The 25551-nt window shown below is 50.8% G+C and overlaps 1 protein-coding gene across 6 annotated transcripts in view; it reads right to left on the bottom strand.

Moving 5' to 3' along the window:
* Nucleotides 1-5852: 5852 nt before the first annotated feature.
* The window catches only part of KLHL29 (kelch like family member 29), a 312456-nt gene continuing 292757 nt past the window's right edge, over nt 5853-25551 (bottom strand). For all 6 annotated transcript variants that reach the window (XM_061210440.1, XM_061210439.1, XM_061210438.1 and 3 more), the window contains 8 exons: nt 22436-22638; nt 21023-21282; nt 18117-18315; nt 17794-17976; nt 17408-17588; nt 11324-11517; nt 10812-10956; nt 5853-8756 (listed from right to left, as the gene is read on the bottom strand). In XM_061210440.1, coding sequence (XP_061066423.1) covers nt 8573-8756; nt 10812-10956; nt 11324-11517; nt 17408-17588; nt 17794-17976; nt 18117-18315; nt 21023-21282; nt 22436-22638 — 1549 coding nt within the window. In that variant the 3' untranslated portion in view covers nt 5853-8572. The remainder of the gene's footprint in view (nt 8757-10811; nt 10957-11323; nt 11518-17407; nt 17589-17793; nt 17977-18116; nt 18316-21022; nt 21283-22435; nt 22639-25551) is intronic.

Raw genomic sequence — 25551 nt, 5'->3', positions numbered from 1 at the left:
AACAAATGGTAAATCAGTAAGCATTACTCCAAAATCATATGTTGTCACAGTAGCTGAAGAGCCATCAGTAAAACCACAGGTTTAAGAAACTTTGGTGCTATTAATTTAAAAAACACATGAATAGCCTGAGTCATATGTCTATGGCTGTCTATGTAGAGTACAGAGCTTTTCTAATGTCTCATTATGGCAAAAAAGCAAAATTAATTTTGATATGAGATAGCATTATTTCTAAACATTGTGTAGAGTTACTTTGCTTATAGCTTAAATTTCCTTGGGAAAGTGTTGGAAATAATTACAAATTTCTATTTTAGCATTTTAATAAGTGCAAAGTATTTTAACAAGCCTTTGCAAACAGAATGTCCTTTTAAAAAGAAATGTGACAATCCACAAGTAACATTATACTTAAAATGTTACTGAAAAAGTTATTTGTGGTGGGAAGTCTCAAATTACTTCACATATTTAAAGGAAACATCAGTAAGCTGTCAGTTGTGTAGTTTACCATGGTTTAATAAAGAAATTTCTTTAATAAGATTGTTTTAAATGGAGTTTGTAGCAAAGAAAGGAGTAATTGCCTATCACACTGTAAAAAATCAGTTTCACATCTTTGGAATGTTTTTTTTACACTTAATTTCCACATTGTTTGAACTTAAACATATATCCACAGAAACAAAAAAGCAAAAGATCATCAAAAAGCTCTTTGAGACATGCTCAAGATTTTATAGCTGGAATTGGATGAAACTTTGTCTCACTATTAACACAAATGTTAATCTAAACAGATATTAGATAGAAAATTTTTATGTTTTAATATATTTTAATGAGAATATTGGAATTAATGTGAAAGTTTTGAATTTTAAATATTGATGGGACAAATGACGGATGTCTTTGTTCTCTGCTGCAGCTGACTTGTTGAGAAGATTGTCATGTTGTTCAAGATTAATAAAATACAAAATGCCCAAGAGTCTTTTCCAGAAATTGTCAGGTCACACTTTTGCAACTATCATTAGATGTGTGGGTTGGGTATTTTAGTTGGGTATTTCAGTGTTTTTACATTGCAGTGTAAGAGATGCTAAAGTCTTTTTGGAACTTAGAAAATTGTGGTGAAACATATTTTGCTGTATTCAGGAAAAGTATTTTGTTCATATCAAAGAATACCGATCTCATTTCTTCTGCTACCATATAAAAATGTATCAATTTTTCTTAAGAAATATTTTGACAATTTTAAACTAGAATTTGCTTCAGAATATTTCACAATATTACCTTTACTTTCTGATGTGCTTCTTTCGAAGATGAAAGACAGAATGTATTGACCCCAGAATCCCATGTAACTATTTGAGCTTGTGTCATAATTTAGTAAAGAAAAAAAGTTTTCTAGATTTGGGAGGTGGGGGGCAATTTGTGGCCAAATAAGCTTGGAAAACCCTACCTTGTGTATCCACTTCAGTAAAATTGTAATGACTGTTACTGTGTTCTTTTTTTTTTTTTTAATTGGAATATGGCCAATTAACAATGTTGTGATAGTTTCAGGTGCACAGCAAAGTGACTCAGCCATATATATACACGTATCTATTCTCCCCCAGTGTTACTGTGTTCTTGACACAGAAGTTCTGTCATAAAGAAACCTGTTTAACTTTGTTAAACCCAGCATTTCCCAAATTTATTTAATCTCAAACCCTTGTACACGATTGTTTATAGCTGCATTATTAATGGTTAAAATGAGGAAGGAACCAAAATGCCGATCAATTGGTGAATGGTTAAACAAAATGTATCCATTTATATATCCCTTCAATGGAATATTATTTGGCCATAAAAAAGGAATGTAGTACTAGTACCTACTACAACATGGGTGAATCTTGAGAACACGATGGTAAGTGAAAGAAGTCAGAAATAAAAGAACACATATTATGTGATTCAATTTATATGAAACGTCCATAATACGCAAATCCATAGAAACAGAAAGTAGGTTTGTGCTTGCCATGTGCTGGGGGTGGCGGAAATAGAGAGTGATTGCTAATGGATACAGGTTTCTCTTTTTTTGGAACAGAGAAAAGTTTATTGCAGGGCCATGCAAGGAGACGGGTGGCTTGTGCCACCAAAACCCTGAACTCCCAGGTTTCTTTCTGAGATGATAAAAATGTTCTGCAATTAAGTAGTGGTGATGGTTGCTCAACTCTGTGAATATTCTAAAAACCACTGAATTATATACTTTAAAAGGGTGCATTTTATCATATGTGAATTATATGTTAATATAGCTGTTATTTAAATAAAACCTATAAAAAGAAGATATCATAGCAACAACTAAGGAGAAATAAGGGCTTAAAATAGGGCAGTAGTAATAGAGAGGTACCAGAGAATGTAGGGAGTGAACTGAAGAGCTTCAAGGACTGAGTTTTACCACCAGGGATGCAAAGTCGACAGGGCTGATGGATCCGGCGGTGCCTAGGTTTGCGCTAGCAGTGGCTAGCTTCTCCGAGAATGACAGAAATCTATACACACGGTAAATAAAAACCCTTTAACAAAAACTATTGTTTCTTTAGTCATCTGTCGATAACAGGGATGGCTAAAGCAGTGCACAAAATTGTGGCCTTGCCTTTATATTTTTCATAACTCAAAACATTTTTCATGCTGCCAATAGAATCTGGCTGTCACTGCTCATCAGGGTGAGGTGCCCTGTGGGGGAAGGTAAGAGGACATGACCCCTGCCTGCAGAGAACGTAGTCTTATTGACCTAGTTTGATCCACTCAAAGGCTGTACTCACCTTTCACGAGGAAAGACACCCAGGTGACGTGCCAAGTGTTACATAGAGGGCAGCAGAGCACCTGGATTATAAATTTGGGAAGATAAACACAGATTTTTGGATTGTCTAATTTTTGCCATCCTGTGGAAAAGGCAGACTTCTTGGAGTTGGGTCCTCATTTTAGTCAGCTCTTTGACCTTCTACCTCCTTGGGTGGCAAGGTCATGGTATGCCCTTTGGGACTGAGGATGGTGCAGCCAGTGTTAATGCTGTTCTCCCCTTTCCTTTACTCTCCCTGACCAGGTTTGTGGTCAGCAAGAAGGTAAGGAACTCCTTAAGACTTCACAGCAGAGTGAAGGCTCACAGGAGGAGTTTCAAATGAGGCAGAAATGATATCTTAGTCAGAGGCCTCTTTCTTTCCCCCAAACCCAAGTTTCCTGTGTAAAGCCAAGCCTTCAATGGAGGAAGCCAGTGTGTTATTGAGACTCTAACCAGGTATTTCAAAAATTGCTTCTAAAGAGGACTGTATCTAACACAGAGCTGAATGTCTCTTATATTCACAGAATTCTCTGTTTTCTTAATACAGGTTTCTGAGGTAGCTTGGGGAGGAGGAAGGAGCCTTAGTCTTGGAGCCATAAGAGCTACACAGTTCCAGGCAGCCTTGAAGAGACCGTATGATGTAGCGCAGCCTCTCTGGAGGCCCACTGAGCAGGGTTTTGGATACTGATGTGCCTTAGACGGACTCTGCTTCACGTCTGGAACCTGTGGTCTCACCTGTGCAGCAGGGATAACCATCCTCTGCAGGATTGTGACCAGCATCAAATGCGATAGTGCATGGAGAACACCTGGGGCACAACTATTACTGCACAAATCACTTAACTTTCTTGATATTGTTTCCTCTTAAAGAGTGAAGATGATGCCCTATGCCTTTTAGGGTAGCTGAGAGGATAAAATGGGATAATGTATGCAATTATGTTATATATTATTGAGGTTTAATTAGAAAAGAACTTCACAAGGATCTTGGTAACTTATTGCAGAGTTTTGCACTAATACATGTATCCTTTTGCTGAACTAGAATTTTTTCTTCTTTATTATTGTCTTTTTCATCTTTCTTGACCTTCCAAGAACACAGAGAAGTGGTGGTGTTCATTTGTTTCATGCAAATCTTCACGCACTGAAAGACATAATCCATTCACCCCTAGCCTTTAGGTTTTAAAAAAAAGTCTTGATTATTACTGGAAATCTATTTTCTAATTCAAAATTCTTTGTTACATTATTCTGAACCCTTTTAACTTCTCCATTGATTATGGTGTCCAAGATAGGAATTGATCTTTGAGAATTTCTCAGACTAAAATATAGGAGAAAGATTACTTTCTGTCCTTCATTCCCCATTAAAAAAAAAAAATATATATATATCTATATCTTTATTATAAAAGTAATGCCATCACTTTATATACATTTTGGAGAAGAGAGAAAGAAAATTGCCCACAATTCCATCAGTTCAATTAATAGTAGTTTTATGACTGTACATCTGGTCATTTTAATATACATATTTTACATATCTTTGTGTGTGTATATATATAGCTTATATATCATTATATACATATCTTACATAACCACAATCATATACAAATATGAATCTTCCTTTTCCCCCCCTCTTCTAATGTTTTCTATATTGCTGCATGTCTTTAGTACCTGTCTAGTAGAATTATGAGGATTCAGTGCTTTAAGTGCTTAGCATGGTGTCTGGTAATAGTTAGTGTCAAGCGGGAGCTAGTTGTTATATGACTTTTTCCATAGTTTGCATTATTTCCTGATGGACGCCCAGAAGTGGATTTACTGGGTCAGGTACTCTTTAGGCTCTTGATACATGGCACCTGCCACATTGCTTTCTGAGACCCATTTCAGTTTACAGAGCCCTTGGTGCTACACAGGAGTTTCACTGCTCTTCATCAGCGCCCCTCACCCCTCCCTTTATTTTTAGGTTTGGGAAGCTCATTTAGTTAGGTAAAGATGTTACCTAATTATTTAACTTTCATTATTTAATAATTATCAATGTTGAACTTTTTGTTGTATGTTTCCTATTTGCAGGGTCTGTTCATGACCTATTTAACAGTTGGAATCCCTTAACAGTTTCTAACTGAATTACATGGCCTCTTTAATAAAGATATTAATCTTTTGTCATATGGACCGCAAATATTTTTCCTGTTTTCTTCTTATTTTAGCATTGAGTTTTTTTTTTTTTTTAAGTTCTCACACACACACACACACACACAGTGTGATCCATCTCCTGTTTGTGGCTGTCACAATGAATTTCCTCACCATCCATGCCAGGTCTGATGGTAGTGCCTTGAGTCCAACATGAGAGACTCTCCCCATGGTTACATGGGTGCCTAATAACAGCGAACACACATGCCTTCTATGGTAAGTACACAGACTCTTCATAGACCCAGAGAACATATTTCCTTTGATTTAGGCAAATAGAGTAGAGAAAGAAGGAGGTAACAAAACTATTGCTTGGTTTTTTTGTTGTTGTTTTTTTTTCCTAATGAATTTATTTATTTATTTAGTTTTGGCTGCGTTTGGTCTTCGTTGCTGCATACGGGCTTTTCTCTAGTTGCATCGAGCAGGGGCTACTCTTCGTTGTGGTGCACGGGCCTCTCATCGTGGTGGCTTCTCTTTGTTGTGGAACACGGGCTCTAGGTGCACGGGCTTCAGTAGTTGTGGCACATGGGCTCAGTAGTTGTGGCTCGCGGGCTCTAGAGCGCAGGTTCAGTAGTTGTGGCACACGGGCTTAGTTGCTCCGCGGCATGTGGGATCTTCCTGGACAGGGCTCGAACCCGTGCCCCCTGCATTGGCAGGTGGATTCTTAACCACTGTGCCACGAGGAAGTCCAATTGCTTGCTTTTTATAATTTTAGCTTATAATTTAGCTTATAATTTTAGCTCTTTGTTATTGGAATCTTCTAGACATTCTCCATCCTTTCCTCTAGGACTGGTGTTGTGAAGGTACCAGTGCAGATATTTTTGGCAAGTGTGTGGTCCACTCATCATAAGGCCTCAGCCGAGTTCTCTGAGAACTCCCAGTCCCACCCACCCCAACCTACCTTCTTCCGATTTTTTTCTTGCAAGGAGGTACTAGGTCTTGGTGAGATTTGGGGATTAAGGGTGTGGGGCTCTTCCCTTGGGTAAAATGCTGGTAAATCTACCTTCTCCTACTAATCCGTTAAATCTAAAGTCCTTCCATGCAAGAGAGGGCGCAATCCCGTCTGGTGTTCTACACTTTTGCCCTGGGCTTTGCGTGGGTATCCTTAGGAGAGCAAAGCCGGTCTATACAACAGGTTAGAGAACAGCCTCAGGCGGGACTGAAGAAGGCAGGGAGGCCCCCGACTGGATTTTAGAATGGCAGTCACAACTTGTTCTTCCTGAAGGAAGGGTGTTGCGTCTCTTCTCAGGCTGATGGCGTGGAGTTGCCATGTGGATTTGTCACAGTTCTCCAGGACAGCCTCTGGCACAGGAAGCAGACCAGGGGGAAGGTAACTTTTTGAAGTTTTCAGTTGCACAAGTGTAATAAGAGCACTTAAACTGAAGGGAGATCCTCAGAGTCGATGCCAGAGTGTTTGCAAGTCCCTTTCAGCTTTGACCTTTAATTGCCCTTTATTCTTGCCTTTCAGCCCTGTACATTCATTCCCTCGCTGAGGAGTCCTATCCTTTATGATCACCAAGATGTGCATTCAAGTCTGTAACAGAGCCCAGACAGCTGATGGGAGAGGTGGCACAGGCCTGCACTGGGGTTTCTCATCTCGGTGGCAAGGACAGTGGCACACAGAGGCATTACATTGGCTTCCGAGTCTAGATCTATAAATATATTTATTATAACAAGAACTTAACAATAAACATGTACTATGTACAACACCGTTACAGAGAACCCTGTTTTATGTCATTCACAGAAATAGCCAGTTTTGCTCCAGTGTGATAACTGAGGAGAGAACAGGATTTCAGTGTCGTCTGTGTTGAGTCTCGCTGACCACTAGCACCTCCTTTGGAGGTAGACGCCCACCAACGCTGACATGGCCCTGCCCCAGGCAGTTAGACACTTGTGCTCCAGTCCTTGGGTTCACACTTGCACCCTGTTTGACATAAATACTTTAAATGACATACAACGTATGTAGTTTTGTGCTTATTACTTTTTAAAAGAATAAATAATATTAAAAACTGCATAACGAAGCTCGGTATCTTGTCCAAGTGGGAGCCACACTTGTAGTGCTAGAAGTTGATGCCCGACATTGGGACTTTGTGTCATTAAATACTGAAAGATGGAGAGCGTGTCCTGTCCTTTTCTCCTTATAAGTGGTTTTTATGATGAAATGACGGCAAGTCGACTTACCAGGTATAAAAATGGTAAATGTGTATTTGGTACCAACTTCAGCGAAACAGCACAGCAGTGGCGGCTGCCTCCTTCGTGCCCTGGAATGGAAACTGGTCACCACGTGAGGTTTGAGGGTCTGAGGACTAGAGGGAAGGCCTTCCTCTGTGAGCCACGGCGTGGCCTCCCTTCTGGCCCCCCTGCTTGGGTTAAGATGCTACTAGAAGAGTGATTCTCCTCTTGCCCCTCAGGCCTTGGCTGTCACGGCTCGTCTGAGAAGGCTGTCCCCATCCTGAGAGCTCTTTGTGGCAGGTGCCTTAATATATAGCTATAAATATCAAAAATAGTCTCCTGTGCTTTGTAGACATGTATTCTCCCTCCTTCCCTTCCAACCTGGCCTGGGTCCTCAGCTTTACCTCATGGAGGGAGCTGAACTGATATCACGAGCCAGAACTGGTTTCCTTCAGGAGCAGAGTTGTCTCTCTATGACAATGCTTCCACGAGGCACAGCTTTTACGGGGCTGTCTGGGAGTTACTTTTTTCTAAAAATAAAACGGGGGCATTCACCCCCACCCAGGAGAGATCCTCTATTCTGAACATAGAAAAATTAGAGCAAATGCCCCACTCTGGCACTACCTACAAAGAGCTTTGGGAATTCCCGCGTTATCCCTCTCGTGGCCGCCTCCTTCTCTCGGTACTTAAAAATAGCCTTTTGTTTATCAAGAAAATGCCTTGGAAATCTAAATAATTCATATGGGATAAGAGAAAGCTAGCACAATCACCTTGTCCTTCTCCAGCAAAAGCATGGTAGGAAACCCTGTGAAGGGACAGACGGTTCTCCCTAGCTGTCCCCACGGCTGCCGCCGCTCCAGTCACATCTGGCTCCGCGAAGAGCCTGGACTTATCTTCGACCCAGTGGGGGACCAGCAGCCTCCTAGGCCTCGGGCCCCATACATAGTATTGTCCCTTATTTTCCCTCGGCCACTGAAAGCGTAGATTGGTTAAAAACAAAAGTAGGAATCAAAGTGATAAGGACACTTTGATCTTATTCCAAGAGAGCCTGACGCCTAATATTGTCATAGGATAACTGATCTATGGTTGGCTGGGGATCAAGCTTGCCCTGCAGGAAGGAAAAAACGGCTTCTCTCTCCCAGTTGAAAAATATGTGAAACTATTGCACTGGGCAGAGTGAGCGCCTCCGTTCAGAGCAAGTGCCTCTGCAGGAGCCCCGAGGCCCAGCTCGCTCGCTCGGTCGCGGTTCCTGCTGCCCGGAGGCTACTCCCTCATTTTCCCCAAAGGCGAGGATGATTTCCTACATTCAATGTAGACGGTATTCAACATGTGTAGCGTAGTGAGTTCCTTGATTGTGTTGGTCGGCCTCTTATTGGTGTTGCTGAAAGTTGATCTTTGTGAGTAGCATTTGCCTCACCAGACGTGTCTGTCCACAGTCTCGGCGTGGGCTTTCCGCTGATGTCAGCCGCTTTGAATATATTTCTTTATCACGACGCAGCCGTGTCTGAACACGGGGCAGGGCATGTGGGGGAGGAGGGCCCACGTGTTGGTTGCAGGCTCATAAGCTTCCATGTTGCCCAGGGCAGGCCCCTCACTGCTAACAATGCCTCCAGTTGCATAAATCTTGCCATCGAGTACCACGGCACTGTCAGAGAAAGCGAGGAGAGACTTAGCCACTGGATTTCCACCTGGGACCTGGAGACAGATTCCCGGCACCCTGTCCTGTCGCAGGCTGCCTCTCCCCTTTTGCAAAAGTCATGAGGGGTCCTGCTGCTCTTCTTTGCCCTCTGACCTCAGTGGGGATAAGAAAAACACCTTTCCTCCAGGACCAATCAGGACGTCATGCTATACTACCCTCCAAGCTGTGGGCGACACTGACGCATACTGGGTGTCCCAGGACCTGCCCGTCTGACTCAAGTCGGCTGGGAGATGAGCAGCCTCTGTGTACAGGTGCTCGGCTCAGTTCACTGGGTCTCTATGGAGCATCTTTTTGGTGTTGCTGGGACAGAGCCTTCCTACCACTCAAATCCAGTTGGGAACATGACGCGCCAGAATGATAGCACACAGGATAATAAGGAGCTAAGTTGTAACTGAGCATCAGCCACTCGACTGGGAATTTCACCCTTGCCCAGGTGCTCAGAGTCAGAACTTCCTGCTGTGATTCCTTCACACGTGTGACCTGATACTGCTGCCCGCCTGTGGCTGCAAGGGCCCGGTGTGCTCTCTGCAGTGTCACGACGGTGGCCCGGGCACCTTCCCTGTGCCACACTCACGGGCTTGGTCAAGCTGTCTCGGGCAGCTCTCTGCTCTCTGCCCTTACTATCTCACTGCATCCCAGCTACCCCTTCACACGGATGCCAAATCTATGCTTCCAGCCCCGAGTTCTCTCTCATTTCCGCTAATGGCCATTTCTTCTTGGCTGTCCCCTGAAATTGAACAGAAACCCTTCCAAAGTCTCCACCCATTTCTGAAAATCTGAGCCTGGACACAACATGCGTATCTAGACGTACTCCCAGACACTGAAGCCCCCAGCTGTCTCTCTCGCAGCTCCATGCCGTCTGGGCCCCTCACACTTCTCCCCTTGTGGCATATCCTCTCCCTGCTTCTCGTGCAAGACCCAGCTTAAATCTCCCCTCAGGCATCGTCTCTCCGTGCCCACACTCTGGCTGTCTTGATCACTGGGCAGTATTGTCAGAGTTGCCCTGCACACGGCCACCATGTAGGATGTGTGACATGAAAGTAGGGCTCGAGAACTGTAGCTTCTTCATACTAATAGGAACTTAGCACTCAGCTAGTCCAAGGGCATGTTTCATAGGTAGAACTTCCCCAGAGAGGGGAAGTTATTTGCCCAAGGTCAAGTAAGAGGTCAGTGGCAGACTGTAGCTTTCCTAGCTGTGCCACACAAACAGGAGGCACTCAATAAATGCTTCATGCTCTTGCCACACCGAGGATTCAGGGATCGCCTCTGCACAGGTACAAGATGTCTTCAGGAAGGCTCTGTTATGGAAATGCTGCAAATGGGGTCTCTGTGGTTCCCAGTTTTTCCCTAGTTCCTCTTAGTCCAGGAAAGGGTGGGGCTAGAAGAGCAGGGTGTGTGTCTCACTGCCCAGGGTGGTTAATTTTTCTGGGCCAGAGCGCCCCGGGAAGCAGGCCACACTCCGACCTCTACCTCTCTCTTCCTGTGGGGGCTGGTCTGGGTGTGTTTCTGCCCAGTCAGCTGTGGGACTCCAGGGCAGCTGTGCCTTGTGCCTCACTGGGTCCAGCTCCAAAGAGCCATCAGGATCATGCGTGCCATCAGGGCACTCCCCCAAAAGCCACCTGTCCCATGTAGGGTATCACACAGCTCTGGCCTGTTGCTGCCTCTCGTCTGTGACCGGGCAGGCGGTCCTGGGGGGAAGCTGACCTCATAGCACCACCCTCACCTCTCACTGAGAGAAGGTGTGGCCTTAAGGACCTGGGGCCGGTGTCTGTAGGAAGCCCTTCCTGTGCAGCTTGGAGGCAGGGTCAGCTGGAGCTACAGGGTCAGGCTTTTGGGGCGCTTCACACTCTGCACGAACACCCACACCTGCGGCTGGGGGAGGCTGGTGCTGCTCTGGGCCCAGGCACCGCCTTGGTCATTGGATGGTGGTCAGTCATCATGCACCAGCCCCTCCCGCTGTCCCTTCCCCCGCCCTCCTCCTCCCCGGCCCAGCCTCCTCACCTGCAGAACTGGCGAGAGTGATTCATGTTGGGACCCGCCTTAATGTTCCCTTTGTCAGGGTCATAGATGGTGGTGGCTCTGGCATAAGCCCCACCCAGGATGAAAACGAAGCCATTGAGGGTGACGGCGGGAGCGTACTTGTTGTCTGCAAGGAGAGCGGAGCAGGCAGGCAGGTAGGTGAGGGCCCTCTGCTGGGCCCCCTCCCCTCCTCCATCCCAGCAGGCCCTGCAGGGGATGGGAGCTGCAAAGACCTCCAACATCACTGGTTGGCCCGAGAACAAGGCTGGGGCCAGGAGACACCTGGCACGGACCAGCTTGCCCTTTGTCCAGGTAGTGGGAGCTTCAGCTGCACCTGAGCTGGGGCCTCACCTCCCCTCCCACCCCCCTGGACTTGGGTCTGCAGAACCCTTGGGCTCAGCCCGCCCTCTGGGTTTGGGAATATTGACACCAACTAAAGCGATGAGGTGGGGCCACTGCCCTGATCCTGGGCCGAGGAGACAGCTGGTTCTCACCAATCATCGGGGACTCGATGAAGCTCCACGTGTTGGTCTGTGGAACGTAAGACTGGAGGACGCCTGCAGCTCGGCCCGCCTCGTTCACGCCCCCAAACACGTAGATCTTGCCTCCACACACTGTGGCTGCTGCCGAGTGCACTGCCTTGGGCAGAGGGGCCACCGCCTCCCATTGGTTGGTGATGGTGTCATACCTGTTGAGAGAGGAGAAGAAGAGCCAGAATCAGAGATGGGCCTCATGCAGGGCAGGGGCCCCAAGCAAGACAGCAGACACGGGGGAGCCCCACCACCCACTTCCTGCCCTCCGTGTAGCCCGAGATCACGCAGTGGAGGGCACTTGGGATGAATCACTCAAGGCCACCTAGGATCTAGCCCAAACCGGCCCTCTCAGCCTCCCTCTTGAACTTCAGGGGGGCTCTTGTCTGTCTGTGGAAACCTCTATCAGCTCCCCAGCTTCCGGGCCTCTTCAGCCCTCTCTGTCCAGCTCAGTCCTACTCTTTCATTCAGCAGCCCGGCACTGGGCATCTCCTACACACCCAGCCCAGTCCTACTCTTTCATTCAGCAGCCCGGCACTGGGCATCTCCTACATACCCAGCCCATGGGCTGGAAACTGGGGAAATAGTGGCCTGGACCAAGGAAGGAGGTGGGAACAGAAGGAGAGGTAAACTGATAAGGTTTAGCATGAATTGATGTCTCATTTCAGGGAGTCGCTGAGGATGCCTCAGGGTCTCTGGCTTGGGAAACTGGACGGAGGGGGCACTACTCATGGGACAGGGAATCGAGGTTGGGAGAGTTTTGGGGAGGAGGATGATTTTGGTTTTATTCATGGGAAGTTTAAAGTATCTGTGGGTAACAAATTGGGGATGTGCAGGGGCAGCTGGTATTTAGGTCTGGATTAAATATTCAGCTTTGGGATCATGGGCACATAGATGGAAACTGAAGACAAGCTAGTTCACAGGGAGCGTGTGGGGTGAGGACGGGCTGAGGACACTGGGGAGATGCCAGCCTGTATGAGGGGAGCTGAGAGGAGTCCAAGAGGAGTGGTGTGTGACAGGAGGCAAAGCTGCAGCACGGAAGATGTGACAGGAGGTCAGGAAGTCCCCAACAGGTCACTGGTGGTCATGTCAAGGGCACCATATGTGGAACGGGAGGTGCAAGGCTATTTGTGTATGGAGGAGGGAGCGGGAAGCCAGGCAGTGGAGCTGGCTGGTGGAGACGTCTCTTGGATGAAACTTTGCTGGGGAGATGGACAGAGAAGGTGGGACTTAGAAAGGACTATGGAGCTAAGAGGGGTTTTGCTGATAAATGTTTAACAACCAGCTCTCCAGGGAAGAAAGTCCTGGTGTGTAGCATTTGCTGATTTCTGTAATGTAAATCCTCTCATCATGGCTGATTTCAAGCTACCAATGGGACATCACTGAATGTGGGGTTGGGAAGAGATGCCCAGTAGTGCCCCAGGATACAGAATCTCCCCCACGTACAGATGCAGTGGACACATACAACCTCCAGAACATAGGCAGTAGTAAAATGTAGTAAAAAAATTAGACAGTGATGAGTTTTGAGTATGGATTACCTTTGTTTTTAAATAATTTAATTCTAAGTTTATATGACTTAATTTTTAATAATCTCTGTAGCTAACAACTGACTTACAGAGTTCCTGAAGATTTAACAGTGGGCTCTAATGAACCAGTATGAACCAGCTCCAGCACAGCATGGGTTTTATTTTAATTTGGGGGGGGGGAGTTTTAATTGTGTTTACATGCTGATAGGAAGGAGCCCAAGTGGATAAGGAACGATGAACTATATATGAAAGAGAGGGGAGAGCTGATGATGGGAGGCTCCTGGTAGCTGGATGCAAGTTGGATCCAGAGTAGACAGGGAAGTGGTGGCCATTTAGGCATGAGAGAGGAAGGCAAGGATGGCATGAGCATAAGGACATATGCAGGAGTGATGGCAGGAAAAAGAGAGAGTTCTTGATTGATGGCTCCATTTTCTCTGTGAAGCAGGAGTCAAGTATTGGAGGAGTCTGTGGGATAAGACCCTTGAGGAGAGAGGTGAAGATGGGAGACGCACGCTCTTGAGAGTGGGAGAAACGGCTGACAAGGGAAACACAAAAAGATGACCTGCACCATGAGGATCCAGTAGAGGTTGGAGGACTTCAATACACAGTGGGGCCAATCTACAAGACCGTGGGATTTTCTCCACCAGCAACCAGCCCCCAGAGGGCAGGCGTAGTGATGGTAAAGGGTAGGATTGAACAGGCTTGACCAGATCTCTAGGATCTGTGGTACAGGACAAAGTGGCAAAGTCAGAGGATGGAGAAGTGATGGAACGTGAGTTCCAGGCAGGGCAGGGAAAATGTGAGAACAGACACAGCTGATGGCAAGAGTAGACTTGGCATTAAGCAAATGGGCCACTGAACCGGGATCTTTGAGGTCTTTCTTAGTGGGGCAGCTGTGTCTCTCAGTTGTTCCCTGAGGGCCACCCTCACAAGCATTCACTCTGGATCTTCCATCTACGGCTCACCACGCTGTTCACTGCTCTTTCGTGGGTTCTGGACCCAAGGCGGGGCCTCCGCCATGGGCTTGCTGCACCACCACACTTGGGAGTCTCCCAGCACACCTTTCCCGGGAAGCACACAGGGCCCACTTTTCCTCGTGAGCCTCCTTGGGGCATGAGCCATTGCATGGTCACAGCTCGGTGACCCAGGAAGATGGTATCTCCTAGCTGGTGCCCCTGGCTGTGAGATGTCCAGCTCTGTGCTTGCACAGACTCAGGATTTGAGAAGAAGCTCAAGTACCTGAAAGGGGAGCAGGGGCTGATTCAATTAAGCCCCAAACGAATGATACGTGGCTAATAGGCAATGGAATAAGTGCCTTTTTGGACAGTGTCAGAAGTTCAGATATCTGTTTTTTAAGCCGATGTGGCAGAGATCCAAAGAGCTCCTGCAGAAGGAACTGGGAGACAGTGGAAGATTATGTGGCTGTTAGTCTTCAGGCTTTCGGTATAATGGCACATTCTGCCAAACGTGAATTTCTTGTTATTCCAGGTGGCTGATTGCCAAGCCACAAGCCCTCCCTTCAGCTCAATCTGTCAGCTTCCTGCTTGAGAAGGATATGCTAATGACATGCAAATGACCCCGTGGAGTGCGGCGCTCTGCTATCATTTATCCAGTAACCACAGCCACTGCAATATATTGCTATAAAGTATTAGACCCAGTTATTTATATAATGATATAATACAGGTTTGTCTATTACACTGTTGTTTTAAACTATAATTATATAATCTTGCTCTAGTCCTGCAATACAGTAAGGTAATTATAATGCACCATACATCTCATTCATTATCAATATAAGAGCAATTTGTACCATTAGTGCTTCCTGGGGAACAAAGTGTCCTCGTGTCTGTCCCCATTCCCCCAACCTTCCTGTCACCCTGAATTCTCATCATTGCCACTGTGTGGCACAGAAATTGACTTGACCAAAGGGGGTCTAGCTATGCTCCTTGGGAAGCAGTGGGCACCCCTTCCATGTACCCTCCACCCAAGAGTCTTCAGGTCTGTGTCCTGTCCATACAAGAACGGCTGACAGATCCCAGTGGACTAGGGAAGGCCTCGGGGCACCGTGTCCTGGATTGCTCCTCCATCTCCTGGGCTTCCCAGGGTGGTCTTGCTCATTCTGTGCCCCAGCTGATGTTTTGCAGCGGAACAAAGGCCTAGCCAGCTGCCAGGGCAGGCTGGTACAGGCTGCTCCTGGGCATTGGCGAACTGCTCCTGGGCCCAACAGGAGTGGAGTTTGTTCCCCTTCTTTGTGCATTTGATCTTTGAACAAATCCCTGTATTTATCAACAAGTTTGCAAAATGAGTAATCAGCATCTTAGGGGATTAAAAATAGCTGACAAGAGCAAGACAGGATGACAGATCTAGCTCAGTTTACTCCTACATAGAAAATGTCTCATTTTCGTGTGTTTATAGTGGATCAAAAACGAGTGGAACCTGGCTTTTCTGGAAAGCTTGGGGAGTGATGGGTGTGCAGTGGGTTCCACCGAAGGCTGTCGGCATCAGGGCTGAACCAGGTTCAACAGCAGTATTAATATCGTCATAATCACACGGGGATTCCCCATTATCTTCAAATCAATATGACAATTAAATGTTGTTACTGAGCCATCTCTGAGCTCCACTTGGGGGAGTTAAAAGCCCACAGTGAAAATCCAGAGCCTGTCTCACTCTGAAACCATCTTTGCCGTAACATTTATCAAGTGTCCAATTAGCCATCGAGGGAAAAATACAAACTGAGGGGTTTGTGTGGCTGTGCAGGCGAGAAGCTGCCACACGGGAAGATGTGCTTTTTCCATGGCAGCTGATGACGGGTGCTGGGGGGTGGGCCAGGGTGCGGGAGGAGTGTGGGAAAAGGGCTCCGGTGACCTGACCCGTGACCCCCTGGGTTGGAACTTGGGGCCAGTTCAGCTTAACTTGTCACTCTCTGGGGCACTAGATTCTCCAAAAGCAGAACTGCCCTGCAGTTTCCCCCATCCTGCTGCTGACTCACAAAGCTGTCTGAGCTCTTTCTGCAGTTTCTCTCCAAGGTGTCCATTCTCTGCATGATCCATTTCCCCGTCTCAAAGGAAAAGACTGTTTCCACCCAGAGAAGCGCCCGCCTCCAGCCTATTCCCCTCCTGCCTACACATGATCCCTCCACTAGGTGCGGCCAGCTTTAAAGGGCCGAGGTGAGGAAGCCAGCCTGGAGATTCCAGCAGAGGGCAGGCTTTATACACATGACTTACATTCTAGAATTCTAGAGAATTCTAGAGGGTTGGCCAGGCCTGTGTGCAGTGACCCTTCCCTGGGTTACATGCAGATTTCCTGGGTTGTGTGGGAGGGAGGGAGGAAGGGAGCTCCCTCGTGTGTCACCTCCACTTGGCAGGAACATGAAGGCACAGCCACTGGCGTGGTGCACATTTGGACCATTGGTTCCAGCTTAGCCCTACATCCCAGCCAGTCACTGGGCTGCTGCTTCCGGTCCCAGTAAGTTCCCTAACTGCCTGGTCAGGGCATCCAAGCCCATCCTGTGTTTTTGCACCATTGGCTCTCATGCCTGCAGCTTGTCTGGCCCCCTGCATGGGACAAGAGTGTCCCGTCTCGGTGGCTGGGCAGTTGTTACCCTTCCTGCTTCTACTCCACCATCCCCGGTCCTCTCCCTTTGCTGTGTGTGAAGAGCCTGGGACTATGGCCTTTAAATGTCCAGCCTCAGGACTTCCCTGGTGGCGCAGTGGTTAAGAATCCACCTGCCGGGCTTCCTTGGTGGTGCAGTGGTTAAGGGTCCGCCTGCCAAGGCAGGGGACATGGGTTCGAGCCCTGCTCTGGGAAGATCCCACATGCCGCGGAGCAACTAAGCCCGTGCGCCACAACTACTGAGCCTGCGCTCTAGAGCCCGCGTGTCACAACTGCTGAGCCCGCATGCCACAACTACTGAAGCCCGTGCGCCTAGAGCCTGTGCTCCGCAACAAGAGAAGCCGCCGCAATGAGAAGCCCGTGCACCGCAACGGAGAGTAGCCCCCGCTCGCCGCAACTAGAGAAAGCCCACGCCCAGCAACGAAGACCCAACACAGCCAAAAATAAATAAATAAAAAAAAAAAAAAAAAAAAAAAGAATCCACCTGCCAATGCAGGGGACAACGGGTTCGATCCCTGGCCCGAGAAGATCCCACATGCTGCGGAGCAACTAAGCCCATGCACCACAACTACTGAGCCTGCGCTCTAGAGCCCGCGAGCCACAACTACTGAGCCCATGAGCCACAACTACTGAAGCTCCCGTGCCTAGAGCTTGTGCTCCGCAACAAAAGAAGCCACCGCAATGAGAAGCCCGGGCACCGAAACAAAGAGTAGCCCACGCTCGCCTCAACTAGAGAAAGCCTGCGCACAGCAACGAAGACCCAACACAGCCATAAATAAATAAATAAATAAATAAATAAAAGTCCAGTCTCCAGTGGGTCTTAATTGGGTGGGGTTTGGGGAGGAGGAGTGATATGCTTTTAGCTCTCGGGGAATGTGAGAGGACGCCCCTGTCGTGACTGTGGCCTCCTTACCTCTCCACGTGGTCCACGTTGCCTGCCACGCCAAGTCCCCCGAGGGTGTAAATCTTCCCATCATAGACAAGGCTATTGTGCCGACAGCGGGGGACCGTCATCCTGGAGACGAGGTTCCAGTTATCGAGCAGGGACATGTAGCACCAGACATCGGCCAGCGTCACCCCTGATTCCATCCCACCTGTGGGCAGTATGGGAGGTCCAGAGAGTGGGCAGGGAGTGAGGAAGGGCCCCAGGCTGGGCAGGCGCAGCCCCGGGGGCAGGAGGAGAAGGCTTCCCCTGCAAAGTAGACACTTGTGGCCTTGGCCTTCCTTAACCCTGGTGTAGGGAGAGGCCCCCTGGGGAAGTCTGTGCCCGGTCCCCAGCCCAGCCCTGAGGGGCCTCACCTGAAAGGTAGATGTTGTCCCCGGCACTCACTACACTGAAGAACTCGCGGTCATAGAAAGGCAGTGAGGCCAGGGGGTACCACTTGTTGTTCTGTGGGTTCCAGCAGGTGACGGCCACCAGCGAGCGCTGAGTCATCCCCACCATCTGACGGCCCCCAACCAAAACGATGACCTCGGCCACACCTGCAGGGACACGGATGGGCACCCTTGGGATAGCCTGACACTGTCAGCATCTGTGCCTGGCGCCTCCTTGGGGGACCACCCAAAGCTGGGCTGACGGCATGGCGCCTGCCTTTGGGGGTTAGGGGCATATCCCGCCGTACCTGCTGAGAGGCGGGGCCGCGTTCGGGGCGTCTGCATCTCCTGGCGGGCGTGTGGCAGCATGTGGTAGCGTTTGGCCTCGTTGACCAGGTCCCGACACGCTTCCGATGACTTGATCAGCTCCTCGTTGTCAACCACGTTGAGCAGGTAGCTGGGGTGGATGAAGGGGAGGCGGACCACAGCCAGGAGCTCCGCCGAGTACTGCGGGGTCAAGGAGACATGGGATCTTCTTAGATTTTAAGGTGGCGCCACCTCTTGTGAGTCGTATTGAGAAGGAAGAAGGGAGAGGTGTGGGACTGGGCAAAATGCGTAATTCGAGTGTGCATTTGGCTCGGGAATGTCGACACTGTTCACCCCAGCCTAGGCAGAGCTGATGGGCGCTCCCAGCAACAGGAGGCGAGGAGGGAAGGAGGGGGGAGGTCTGGCATGCTGTGGCTGACCCTGGGGTGGACCATCCATCGGTCTCTTGAGCACCTTCTCCCTGCCTCCACCCAGGTGGTGGGCCTCTGCTTCACACCAGGCTGCAGGGGACTGAAATGAGGATCCTGATCCTTGACGAGGTGGGGCAGGAGCTCAGGAAGGGGTGGGAGGGCCCAGGAGAGCGGATGGTGATCATCGAGCTTGCGAGTCATAACCATCAGAACCTGTGCCTCCCCGTCACCGGCAAACCCCTTTCGTGGCATCCCATTGGACCCCTTCACCTGCATTAAAGGCTTTTCATGGACTGATGTGAATCTCCCTCTTGTCTGTCAAACTCTTTGCTCATCACTCTATTTTAGTTTCATCCAACAACTAATTGGTGACCACTCTTTGCCACACATTGAGTGTACTATTGGGGGTGCAAAGACCAATAAGACCTGGTCCCTGACCTCCAGGTATACACAGTTTAAGGGTGGGGAGGGGATCCATCGCATAAAAGGACTCTTCCCAAAGCAAGAGTCTAGTTAGGGGTTGTGGGAGTGCAGGAGAGGAGGCTCCCCAGAGTGGGTGCCATCTGAGCCTGGTGTGGAAGGATTGCCAACTTTTCCAGGCCTAAGGCAGAGCAGGGGTCGGGGGGTGGGGGGGTGGGGGGGGAGGGGGAGGAGGAGGGATTCAAAGCACACGCAGAGGCATCGGAGTGTGAAAGAGAGTGTTGCATTTGGGGGATTCTGTGGAGCTGGATGCAGAAGGCTTCTGTTGGGCGTTGGGCAGCAGACAGGGAGAAATGAGACTGGAGAGGTCAGCTAGGCACTGGCCTCCGCTGACCTCCTGCCTTGTTTGCCAAGGGCTGTGTAGTGTTTCCTGCAGAGTGGATGGGAGCACTCATGAGGGGTTTTACTTTATTTATTTTTATTTTTAAAAGTTTTATTAAAAAATTTTTTGGGGGCCGTGCCACGTGGCATGTGGGATCTTAGTTCCTGGACCGGGGATCGAACCCGTGCCCTCTGCAGTGAAAGCGCCGAGTCTTAACTGCTGGACTGCCAGGGAATTCCCTCATGAGGGGTTTTAAACAGAGAAATTACAGGACCAAACATGCTCCTAGGAAGACCACCAGGTTGCAGGGTGGGAGTGAATTTGGAAGGAGGAGACCGAAGGCAGGGAAACCTCTCAGGAGACGGCTGCAGTCATCCTGGTGAGATCAGGGGCCTTGAATGGGGAGAGAGAGAAGCTGGCTCTCGTAAGAGGAGGCACAAGTGGCAGTGGCGTGTGGCCAAGTGGAGGTGGAAGGTGTGGGAGGACTCTCAACTTCTGCCGTGGGTAATGGGCAGAACTGAAATGAGGAACACAGCAAGATGTGTAGGTCTGGGGGTTTATGAATTAGAGGGGCCTGGGGGACATGGGCTGGAGGTGTCCAGTAGACAATCAAAGGCAGAGGTCTGGGCTGGAGACATTTGGGCATTGTGGTGGATGGTGGTGGTCATTATTACAGCCGCCCAACCTGACTTCCTTCCTCTGAAAATGAATCTTGCCCCGTCCCCGCCTGATCAGTCAGAGGACCGCCTTCTCCTGGGCCCAGTGGCTGGGGCAGGGGTGGAGAGCCATCTCTGCATCCTGTATCCACCCATGGCTGTGGATGCCCGCACCCGCCCCATCCCTCCCTCCATCATGGCTCTTCTTGTTCCACACGCAACAAAGTAGCCCCTGTCATGTGTCACTCAGCTGCCTCAGCTCGTTCTGGGCTCCCGCCTCCCTGACTCCGTCCTCCCATTTGCTTCTCTCTGGGGGGACTTTGAGCTCTCCTGAGAGCTACCTGTGTGTCTGCACTAACCGCCGGAGGCGCCTCACACGTTAGAACCAAGGTAATGCCGTTCTAAGCAAGGCCGTCAGCTGGAGATCCTGCCGGGCTGTGCTTGATTTCCTGTAACTCAGGGGCCCTCCTGGGGACCCTGCCCTCTTTTCCTTCCGCCCTGGACTCCGGCTCTGATTTCTTCAGCTGTCCCCCCCGAGGGACTCGCCCTCCCTCCCATCAAGCGAGCAGTGGTTTCCTGTCTCCAGCGTGGTTTCCACTTGTCCAGATGCTCTCCACCCTCTCAACAGCCAGAGCACGGGTGGGGTCCTGCTGCTGGGTCTGAGCTCACGGGAGCCCAGGGCAGCCTGGCTCAGGCACATGCTGCTCTCCCTGCAGGGCCCTGGTGCTGCCCACTTGGCCCTGCAGTCTCTCGGTTGGCTTGGGTCTCCTTCAGGTGTAATGCCAGCCCTAGAGAACCCTCTAGGGCCTGATTTCTCATCTCTCATCCCCCTTCACCTCTCTGCACCCACGGGAGCTGGTCCAGCCTCCCTACCGGGGCCTGCTGGCTCTCAGATGCTCCCACTGCTGGTCAGACCAGGCAGCCCTGCCTCCCCTAATTTCCTGGCCCCTTGTTCCAGACACCATCTCTGTACTGTGAGGGAGAAGGGGCAAGCCGGGTGGGGGTGGGGCAGGCCCTACCTGCGCACGGGACACGGGGTCCTTCTTGATCCACTTGATGACGGTCTCGTACACTAGCTCCTCGGCCTTGGTGTTGAGGCTGTCATTGGCGATGTAGGCAATGAAGTCATCCTTGGAGATGTTTAGGATCTCCTCCTGGGTCGCCACCTCGGGGAAAATCTGCAGCGCAAAGGCCTTGGCCATGTGGTAGAGCTCGCTGCACTGCATGGCCTCGGCCATGGCCAGCACCCCCAGGCAGTTGCTGGCCGTCAGCTGCTTCTCTGGGGGCAAGAGCACAGGAGGGGACCACTGACTGCAGGGCCCTGGAAGGGGTCACCATCACTCTGGATCCCTCTCTGAGCTCATGTCTTTGTGACCTGCCTTCAGCATTCAGAGTCCCCACAAGCCCATTTCCTGTGTTCCTGGATCTTCAGATCCATTTTCTGGCTTTTTCTCTGCCTCATCTCATACTGACTTCCCCGGGGCCTCCCTCGGCTCCGGCAGGTCCCGGCAGAAAGACCGAGACTGAGGTGTGGAGTGTCAGTGCCAGGCTCGGACCTTTTTCAGTGCCTGTGAGCGAAAGAGGCCTGGGCTTGGGGGGTCACACTGAGGCCTGGGGGTCACACTGAGGCTTATGGTGTCTGCCATAACTGTGACAGGCACGTCTGGGGTCACAGCCTTCTACCTTAGAGTCATGGCAGCAGTAACACCCCTTATAAGCCCACCCACCACCTCCCATGGGTCTCGGCCTCACCCAACCTGACCTCCAGACCTGGGGTCAGTCTGGCCAGAGCTCCTGAGATCCGACTAATGGTTATTCTAGTCTAGACGTGTCTGGGTCCCAGGAGGCCCATCACTTTTGTGGGCCCAACTCAGGAGCTGTGGTTCCTGACTCTTCTAGATGGCTCATTCCCCCAAGGTCACATCTCAGGCCCCTGGCCATCCCCACCTGGCCTGCTCCCATCCCCACCTCTCTCACTCCACACTCAGGCCGGTTCTGGTGACTCCTGTCTCTGCCCCTCCCTCTCCCTGCTCTCACCAAACTGGGCAGCTCCAAACTGTAAGTGAGTGTGTTCTCTGGGTTGGGTCTAATAGAAGCAACTTTGTTCAGTGTTCAGAGAGCAGGGCTGTGAGGCCAGGGCACAGGCTCCCCATGAACAGACCATTCACACAGGCTTCTCGGTCCATTTGTCCTCGCAAGGCTGCCCGGGGTCCCGGTGTGGCCTCTGCGGCCCTCAGAGGAGCGATGCAGAGAACACTCTGCCCACCAGTGAGCAGAGGCCTTTGTGCACAGTTATACGAATTACCACCTTAAAACCGCTGTGGAATGCAGCTACACCCCGAGGCGGTCTGGCTGGGCACGCACAGCCCTTCCCTCTCAATCCTTGCTGTTTTTGAACTGTTTGCACATCAGCACTGTTCCCCGCGGCTCACCGAGAAAGGACACGCAGACTTTGCAGAAGGTGTGGAACTGGAACTTGCTGGCTGCCTCTAGCAGGGTCTTGGCGTTGGCCGAGTCGATGACCAGGGAGCCCGTGTAGACAAACTCCAGCAGCAGCTCAAGGACGTCGGCCTGCAGGTTGGACAGGACGAGCTCCAGCTTCTCCCGGCCGCACTGGCTGCCGTCTTGCACCGACCTAGGCACAGAGACCAGGGTGTCCTTACCTGCCGCCCTGCGGCCACGGCGCCGCCTCCTCACAGGGCTAGGTCTCCCTGCACACCTCGGTCACGCCCTTCATTTTAGGACTCAAGGGACACAGCAATGACACACCTGAACCTAGCGACCTTACACGGGATCTGAAAGAGAAGAGTCTGACCAGAGACGCCCAGAAGAACAGAAAACCCTGCTTATCACTACTCGGCATGTCCATGCAAAAAAAAGATGCAAATCAAAAAGCATGAGCTGTGGATGGGGACGAGGACCAGGACTGGCCTCAAAGGGAAACAATACGGTTCGGCTCCACTGCTGGCCCCAGCGTCTCCGCCAAACAAAACGCGGCCAGCAGGTCCCGGGCCCCGGGGCCCGTCTGCCTCCAATGGGAGAGTCTCCAGCGTGACAGAGGCTCCCAAACGTCTGTGATCACAGCCAATCCCTTGATTGCCCCGAAGACTGAGGGCCCCAAGCCGTCCCGGAACCCCGACTCCAACCCCACCTCTTTCCAAAAACATATTGTTTCCTTTTAGGCATGGAAAGGAAGCCCTTCATGACATTGCTTGGAAACTGAGGACGAGACGAGATAGACGGACAGAATGGTTAGAGCCAGGAGGAGGGGAGGGAGAACAACCAAGGACTTCCGCCACAGACAGCCAGCAGCCATGACCTAGGACCTGGCCCGGGGCGGGGCCTCCTGCCACATGGAACACGGGGTCAGAGGTCAGAGTGGCCTGCGTGTAGAGTGTGCATCGGGCTTGTGAACTGGGGGAGCAGGGGAGGGACACAGATATATAAATATGTTTATATCTGGTGTCTACAGAAATACAAAACCATTGCAAAGGCTCCTAAGGCCTGGCAGCCGCGCCCTAAAGCTGGACCTGGAAGGAAACAGATAAGATGAAGCAAAAATAACACCAATCGAGAAGTGACCAAGAGGAGAAACACCCAGAGAGTTAAGAGGGAGGAGGCAGGGTTCTCAGAGGCGATCGTCTTGGCACGCGGTCTCGGCCAATCTGAACTGTCCTGCTTCCCGCACTGAGCCTGGTCCTGCCCGGGGGGCTGGGTTCAGCCACGTGCTGGGAAATGACCTCTGCATTCCTGGCCCTGCCTCCGCACCCTGTCCTGAGGAGGCCAGGGGCCAAGACTCTTGCGATTGGTCCCTTGGGTGCACCTGCGGCTGGCAGTGGGGGTGTGGAGTGTCCGGCAGGTGAGCAGGCTGGCCCCAGAGAGATGCCGACTCCCGTGTAAGCAGGGAGTTAGGGGACCTGGGTGCCCCAGCCCTGCCACTGACAGGTGGGCAGCCTTGGTCCCTCTGGCCCTCAGGCTCCTTATCTGCAAAACAGAGGACTGAACTGGATGAGGTCCAAAGTCCCACAGAGTTCACATGACAGAGGCTGGAAAACACCTTCCCGGGAGACTCTGCTCTACACAACAGAACCTGAAATGCCACCGTTTGAGCTACATTCTCTCCGGTTAGGCACTGGCCTCCCACGGCTTTTACAATACAAATATGACCTGGCAGGGAACAGGTGGAGCAGTGAGCCTGCGTCCAGGCCCCCCTCCCAGGGGTGCCACTCTGCACCTCCACGTAGGATGGCTCATCTGACCAGGGGCCTGAAGGCTTCATTCTGCCTCGAGCCCTGGGCGGGCCCAGAAAGCTGAGCGGAAAGGTACAGGCTAAACAGAGGGTCTGAGCAGAGCCCCTTCTCAAACCCATAGATGTACACAGTGTGTGTGAGTTTTAAAGTGTCTTAACACACCTAGTGTTCTGCTGTCAGGATGGAGTCCCATGCTTGGGTGACTTTGTTAAGTATAAAAATGGTTTATTATGTGATCACTTGAAACCACAGACATTCTCCACACCCCAGGCCTCCGGGGCCATCTGGTCAACCTCTTACTCTACTCTGCCTTCCTTCCTACCTGCCACTCTCTGGCCTCCACACCCTCACCCCCACGCCCTTCATGCTCTGCAGAGGTCATGTTGGGCCACAGCCAGGGCAGGGCTGATGAGGCCAAAGTAGGGCTGCTCCCCTTCTCCCAAGGCTCACAGCCACTGCTGCCTCCCCCTCTGGCCAGCCCTCCAGTCTTCCCAAGAGTCCTCAGCACAAAATCAGTGAAGAGCTGAGGTGGGACTTTAGGATGTGCACACACACGTGCACATACACGCACTGAAATGCATGTGACTCGTGACCCTGAGAACCAAGGAACAACACTGTGAGGAGGGGTGTTGGGTAGATGGAAGGCCAGTGGAGCCCCCGGCCCCGAGTGAGAGGTCTGATGGGACCTGCATGGCTGCACTTGTGGGGAGATGTTGTCTTGCCCAGAGTCTGAGCCAGGGAGAGGGTCCTGGGGACAAGGTGATGCTCGCATGGCTAGGAGCCAAGGGGTTGCTTGGAGAGGCTCACGGGATGTCAACCATTGCAGGTGCTGTCCAGGGTTGAAGAGGACCGCTGCTCCTGTGATGCTCGGCTGAGGCTCTGCCCCTCCAGAACCCCCAATTCCCATGGGGGCAACCTGTGGAGAGGAGGGGGCCGCTGGGCAAAAGACCTGTGGGGAGTGGCTGGAGGCCCCTGGGGCCAGATGTCAGACACTGTGAGCTGACCGACCATTCCTCTCGGAATGAGGAACTCTTGGGGACGGGATGGAGACTTTGTCACATGACTGAGTTCAAGATCTGGAGGAAGTGAGGCCCCTGACAGTGAGGCCTCATGCAGCTCCCCTGCATAGGCATGTTTATGGTCCACACAGGCATTCTTGTGTGGCCAAACAGCTGTGGGGGCAGAGGGAGGCCGGTGGCCACTCTCCAGCCCTGACCATCAGACTGTCTTGGGACGGGACCTCTGTGCTCCTTAGACCTCTTCCCTCTGAGCAAGGACCCCCTGGGAGGTATTGCCCT

Source organism: Eubalaena glacialis, chromosome 14, assembly GCF_028564815.1.
Source record: "Eubalaena glacialis isolate mEubGla1 chromosome 14, mEubGla1.1.hap2.+ XY, whole genome shotgun sequence".
NCBI classification, from domain to species: Eukaryota; Metazoa; Chordata; class Mammalia; order Artiodactyla; family Balaenidae; genus Eubalaena; species Eubalaena glacialis.
This window is presented reverse-complemented; position numbering and strand designations above follow the sequence as displayed.